Genomic DNA, 7,391 nt, shown 5'->3' with positions numbered 1-7,391 from the left:
TCATGCATCGATAATTTTGAAATTTGCTTCCTCTATGGCAGCAACACAATGATCAAATTTAGGTGGTAAACTTCTAAGAATTTTTTCAATCACCTTCTTTTCTGGAATGTCATCACCAAGACTTTCAATATGATTGACAATTTGAGCGACTCTTGTGAAATATTCCGTCACCTTCTCGCTTTCTTTCATCAATAAAGTGTCAAAATCTCTCCACAATACTTGTAACTTTATGGAGACTACTTTGCCATTTCCTTGAAATTCTTTCTATAGAACATCCCAAGCATCCTTTGCCTTTTTCTTATTGAAAATGCGGGGATAAATAGATTTACTTACCCCTTGTTTGATATAACGAAGAGCAGTGCAATCTTTCTTTTGATTTTTCTTGAACTCCTTCTGCTTGGTTTCGTTCCAGCCAGTAGAGCTTCCATCTTCGGGGGGCTCTTCATAAGTATTCTCAATGATTTCCCAAAGATCAAAAGAGATGAAGAAATCTCTTATTTCACTATTCCAATAATCATAGTGTTCTCCTTCAAAAATTGGAACTTCACTGGGAGAATATTTGAACATGGTAAGGCTTGAATTTCCAGCCATTTTTATACTTTGATTTACTGGACAAGAATGTAAAAGAGAGAGAAATAAAAAGTTTAGATGTTGACCAATAATTCAAAGTAAGACCAACACCATATATGATTGGAGATGCTACAGTTTGAGGTAGGTGAACTATGCTTTCACGTGTAAATTTTGATAGCTCTGATACCAAATTTGTTGGTATGCACAGTGGAAAAAACAGAGAGCTGCTGCTCTAATATATTATATAAAATTTTTGATGATGAGATGACTACAAGATAAACATATTTATACATAATTCATGACTTGAGAACTTCCTAATTTAATTCTAATAGCTGAATACTAGATCTTAATAAATAATACTTGACTATCTAGAACTTGTCTTTTGAGTATCATGACTCTTAGATTACTTGAGAATATAAATTTATTTTAACACTCAGCTCTTCCTATCATCGCCCCTCATCCTCCCGCACGATTTACAGCGACCGCTTCATCCCTAGCCGTTCCTCTTCCAACTTTGCCCTATTTAATCTGCCTAATTCCAATGCCGATACTTCTTCTGACGATTCTAATTCTACTTACACTACCCTTTTGAAGTCTGCCCTTTTCGGACCCGAATACCATTGTAGGTATTGAGCTTGGATCTGTGTTTTGAATTATAAATTTGATTTTGCGTATATATATATATGTTCATTCATGAATCCGAATAGTAAGTATATAGGTAGAATTCAATGAAATTCTCATTTTTTTATGAGTAGGACTCTTGAGACGGTATCACAAATCTTTATCTATTAGATGGGTCGACCCTACGATATTCACAGAAAAAAATAATACTCTTAGTATAAAAAATAGTATTTTTTTCATGGATGACCCATATAAGAGATCTGTATCACAAAATATGACTTGTAAGACCGTCTCACACAAATTTTTGTCTTTTTTATTACTGAATATGTTTTCTGCATTTATTTGTGATATTTGTTAATGCATTGCAATGCCAAATTCTTTATTTAACATAACCAACATGAAAAAAATTTACTTCATGTGTTATCAATGATATAAATGATAGTGATTAGATAAAACAATTTTGAAAAATTATTAGGCATTTAGTTTTTTTAAAATATTCATAAACTGCATTTACAAATTAATAAAACTTGGAACAAGAATTTCAAAATATATATAGTTGTGCCAAATAAATGTTCCCAATAAAATTTTCTTAGGGTAAAAAATTAAAATTGATTTTACTAATCTTTGATTCATGCTCAATGAGTTTTTCAATTGCAAGTTATTATTGTTCAAGATGTTTAATATATATATATATATATATATATATACAAATAAATGTTCCCAATAAAATTTTCTTAGGGTAAAAAATTAAAATTGATTTTACTAATCTTTGAGTCATGCTCAATGAGTTTTTCAATTGCAAGTTATTATTGTTCAAGATGTTTAATATATATATATATATATATAACATTTTTGGAATATTTTATACATTATGTCTTTGATCAAACATATTAACATAAATTTAACATTGTGATGCAGTTTTGATATGATGTATACTTATCGCAGAGGCGGATACATTGGAGGGCTGTACTGGGCTGTAGCCTAGCCCATTTTTTTAATAGTTAGGATAAAATTTCAGCCCACCAACCTATGTTCTAGTCCAATCCAGTCCATTGCAGCCCAGCCCATTTACATGCAGATCCAACTGTAAGAAAGTGTGTGTTGTAGACTCGGCCTCTCGAATCAAAACAAAATTGTTCTCCAAAAACTTGAATCAAACCATTTTTTCAATTTTTTTGCTATTTTCCAATATCATGGCCTACCAAGTACCAACTGTGTTTCGTTTTTTCTTTTTGGGTTGACATCACTTGCGAGGAACAATAGGATACTCGAATCCATCCGGTACTTATTTATAAATTGCATGATGTGAATGACAAATTTTAAATATGTATGATGAATTTTCAATTTTTAAATATTCAATATCATGAATTTTCAATTCTCTTTTATCATTTGATAGCATAATATTCAATATTATGTTTTAAATTCTCGTAGGACACAACTTCGTTGAACTATATAATATAATTTTTCTAATAATATATAACTTATCATATTGAGTTCAAGCCCCCCCCAACTCTTATTTCTGGATCCGTCTCTGACTTATCGTGAATATTTATGTGAACATCGATAAATTAAAACGTAACTATTAGATGTAATGAAACATATCAAAATTATACATTCAATAAATTATTGACACATCATCAGTACTCACATAAATATGCATGATGGATGTGTATGTCAAAACTCTATGATAAGCATGTAAAAACGTATGGGTATAATGTATTCTCTTTCTGAAATATCACTAAAATGATGCATACACCCAACAGATTTTGCAACGAGTTTCATAATTTATTGACGATTTGCTGCAATGATAATTTCAAATGAAAATGCTTAAAAATTTAATATTTAACCTTTTAAAATGCCTTAATTACAATCTAGACAAAAAAATTTACGAGAGCACCTTCAACTTCTTCATTTAGACGCTTCAAATCTAAGCCAATTTCTATTATTATATATGTGGTACTGCGAATTGACAAGCAATCGAGTAGTTCCTGAACTTTGGATTATTACAAATTAATCCAATTCATAATACTTGGCTTAAATTATTTAAGTCATGCTTGAAGTGTAATTGCTAATATAATACAGATAACACGATGTATGGGTGAAGACGTATTATAGGGTTAGTTTATATTACATCGAGGGTGTTTCTCCCATATTTTGTTACCACTAAATCACTTTAAGTTCTCATGGAGTCCAAGTATGATTTCCCAACTAGTTCCCGAGCAAAGAATCCCTTGAAATAATCAGACACTTTGATTCTCTTGAATTTTGTGGAGTTTCTGTTTGACAAGGCTAGGTGATGCCCTGGAAAGAGCACGAGTGATCTTTGGACTAGGGCAGGAAGGGATGACCAAAGAAGGACCAGTTCAGAGTTGGTCCCGGGAGACCAAGAGGAGATCATGTGGAAGTCAGCTCGGATAAAGAAAAAGTAACATGTTTAAATAACCACAGGCGTGCAGCAACTCGGGAAGCATAACAGACAATTTGGACTCATACAAGCCTGGACTCATATTCTTGGCCGGGCAAGACATGGTTGTATCATATGCCCCGTGTGGGAAAGGTTTTTTTTTTGTTAAGAAAATAATATTTATATGACAAAGTTAGCGCATTTGAATCATGATGTATATATATTCTAGATTTTCAATGTTTTTTTACTGAATTTAATTCGAAAAAATAATTGTGAATCCAAGGAGTGCACAAATATTTTTTTTTAAAATCAAAGACTGCATAGAAGATTCCGGTCTGATAGGAACTGAACACACATTTAATTATGTCGTTGGAAATTTAAAAGCAAGTCTTCCATATTTTATTGACTGATAGTTACTTTTAATAAATAAAATAAATATTTTGAATTAATAAAATCCTAATAAAAATAATAAAATTTAAATTAATAGTAATATTTTTGTATTATAACAATTTTACAATAATAATACTGACTCTTTTGACTAGTTATTATTATTATTTTTTAGTTAAAAAATTATTTGATTATTAAAAATAATTTCATTTAATTCACTTTTATTTACCCCATTCTTATTTCATTTTATGTTTGTTATATTCCTACCTAATTCCATTATAATGTACCAATCATACCCTAATAGTTTACAAGTAATACACTCCACTTAAGGCTTAATTAAGCATGTAAAAACGTATGGGTATAAGGTATTCTCTTTCTTGAAATATCACTAAAATGATGCACACCCAACAGATTTTGCAACGAGTTTCATAATTTATTGATGATTTGCTCCAATGATCATTTCAAATGAAAATGCTTTAAAATTTCATATTTTTCCTTTTAAAATGCCTAAATTACAATCTAGACAAAAAAATTTACGAGAGCAACTTCAACTTCTTCATTTAGACGCTTCAAATCTAAGCCAATTCTATGATTATATATCATGTGGTACTGCGAATTGACAAGCAATCGAGTGGTTCCTGAACTTTGGATTATTACAAATTAATCCAATTCATAATACTTGGCTTAAATTATTTAAGTCATGCTTGAAGTGTAATCGCTAATATAATACAGATAACACGATGTATGGGTGAAGACATATTATAGGGTTAGTTTATATTACATCGAGGGTGTTTCTCCCATATTTTGTTACCACTAAATCACTTTAAGTTCTCATTGAGTCCAAGTATGATTTCCCAACAAGTTCCTGAGCAAAGAATCCCTTGAAATAATCAGACACTTTGATTTTCTTGAATTTTGTGGAGTTTCTGTTTGACAAGGCTAGGTGATGCCCTGGAAAGAGCACGAGTCATCCTTGGAGGGAAACAATACTATATTTTCTTATTTCTTGCAATTTGTAAGTTTTTAAAATGTTTTTTTATTACTCTCCTGATTCTATATGTGACATACAGTAACTTAAAAAAAAAGATCAAGAACACTAAAATAACATCTTTTTATATCTTCATATGTATTTGACTAAGAACAAAATGTCTTAACTAACTTTTTTCAAAACAAAAGTTAACCAAACAAACTAAAAAAATCTCATTCAACAACTTTACCATCACGTTTGTGTATTCAAGAAATGTAATATGTGCCTATCAAAGCCTAAGAACTTATTACAAATATTATTTTTAAGATTTGAGCAGGTAGGCTTAGATCTACATATTCATAATTCGTAAGGAAGTTTTTTTTTTTTTGGAATGTATGGTCTGTGAAAGTAATTGTTGAATTTATACAATTAGAAGAGAAAAATAAGCATTATTTAGTGTGATTTAAAAGTTAGAGCAGAGGCATTTCATATAGCAGATTTATTTTGATTCATTAAAGATCAATCTAAAACTATGTGACAAAATAGCCAATAACAAGATTATGAATTACCATCGTTTTAGTGGTTCAGTCCGTTGTATTGGAGGGTCATACAAAATTGTACTATTTGGTACTGTACCAATTGATAATCCAACAGCAGTAATATATTTTCATCAGCTTAAACAAGCTTTGTTAACTAAAACTCACTAAAATATATCAAACAATATGTAATCTTGAAGAAATTACTTTTTCTAACTATGAGATAACACTAAATAGAACTAATTGTACCATAAAATGTGTTGACAGAAATCCGCATCCCTAAGATCACAGGAAGAGTGTGAACATTTTGAGTCAAAAAAGGTTCTTCGGTTTGCAGAAATTCTTCCCGTAAGGTGAGAATTAATGGTCTACGTCTGCCGAGATAAGAAACCTATTATTTTCTGGTCTACATAATTAGTTGAAAAATGAAGGAAAACAATTAATATTGTGGAAATTTCTAGAAAGAAATTTACTCTTCGTTCACGATGACAAATTGCTGTAAATTCGTTTTTGTTATTTCAACAAACCGTGGTGGAAAGACATGTACCACGCTGCATAATAAATCTCAAAAATAAGTCACATCAATAAATCTGGATATAATGTAGTTGCATTCTATAAAAGAATATTGTTAGAGCAAGAGCTTAGTTGATTTGTTTACTGGACACTTATGCTAATTCAGGGCATTGTGCCAAAGTTGTCAGTTGGTAAGCATGGTCGATAGGTAGTTGTTGTTCATTTGCAACCTTAATATAAGTACTTCTTCTAAGAAACATTTGGTATTTTGCAGATGCAAACATTGGTGCATTGCTGGTTAATTATTTCTTTAATTTTGGCATTCCCAATGTAGTAAGTCTTGTACAACTATAGTAATCTGTCTAACTGCTCAACATCTTGGTCATAAATTATGCCTTGCATTCTTCCATTCTATAGAAATAAATAGGTAAAGTAAAAAAGCAATTTCAGACTGAAATGCTATCGAAGAAAGACAATGCATTTTACCTCTTTGTCAACAAAAACAAGCTTTTGTTGTCTTCCCCATTTCAGAAAACGAATCGGAATTTTTTTTCATAAACCAATACTTTGACAAACCAGTTGCAGAAATCTGGTTTTAGATTCGCAAGGATTGTACATTTGTCTTCTAATGACCAGAATGTAAAGAGAAAAGAGAAGTAATGAGCACAAGTAATTTACACACTAATATATGGAATTTAGGATAACGTATGGAAAAATAATAAAAAATATTACAAGTTGCATGCTTGTTAAAATTCGTACAAAAGTATGAATCATGTTTTTTTAATCCCCTCAAGTGTGAAATTAAAACTACATAGTCGTCTAAAGAAATAATTCTAAAATTAAATTGTGTAGCTGGGAGCTTACAATTTTTTTTAACAAAACTAATAATTTTATCTTAACAAACCTTACAATGTATATAAAAATATTTAATATACATTTATGCGTAATGATTTTGATATTAATAAGATAAACAAAATAAGAATTTACCTGTCAATAAGCATGTGCAGCGTCAAAACCTCACGGTATACTACATTTTTTGTGTAGTTAGTACTTTGAACTAATGGTGTTGATAGTCTAATAAGCACTTTTATTTTATCCATATTCTTAGCTCTTGATAATGCGACATAAAGTTGTCCATGTGGGAAAACTGATTCTTTTAAATAGATATCAACAAAATCAAAAATTTGCCCTTGTGCTTTGTTAATTGTCATTGCATAATATAACCGAATTGGAAATTGCTTTCTTTTAAATGGAATAGATGAAAAATCGTCATGCAGAGATTCTAATGTTATTCGAGGAATGAAGCTTTTCCTGCATGTGTGCCTACAGAAATTTGAGCATAAATAACATTTTTGTTAAATCCCTTACAAATTAAGCGTGTACCATTACAAAT

General features: G+C 30.4%; 1 protein-coding gene across 1 annotated transcript; it reads right to left on the bottom strand.

Moving 5' to 3' along the window:
- LOC142537815 (uncharacterized) lies at window positions 1-591 on the bottom strand. The gene is made up of 2 exons (XM_075643306.1): window positions 334-591; window positions 1-264 (listed from the first exon to the last, which is right to left on the bottom strand). Exons 1-2 carry the CDS (start codon window positions 589-591, stop codon window positions 1-3), a joined length of 522 nt encoding a protein of 173 aa, XP_075499421.1.
- Window positions 592-7,391: the final 6,800 nt, after the last annotated feature.

This window comes from Primulina tabacum, chromosome 2 (assembly GCF_025594145.1).
Source record: "Primulina tabacum isolate GXHZ01 chromosome 2, ASM2559414v2, whole genome shotgun sequence".
NCBI classification, from domain to species: domain Eukaryota; kingdom Viridiplantae; phylum Streptophyta; class Magnoliopsida; order Lamiales; family Gesneriaceae; genus Primulina; species Primulina tabacum.
This window is presented reverse-complemented; position numbering and strand designations above follow the sequence as displayed.

Excerpts from the sequence above, each read along its gene's own strand:
- LOC142537815 (XM_075643306.1), bottom strand. The coding sequence starts at position 591 with ATGGCTGGAAATTCAAGCCTTACCATGTTCAAATATTCTCCCAGTGAA. Across the intron at positions 265-333 it reads TTCGTTATATCAAACAAGGG|AAAGAATTTCAAGGAAATGG; the intron begins GTAAGTAAATCT and ends GATGTTCTATAG.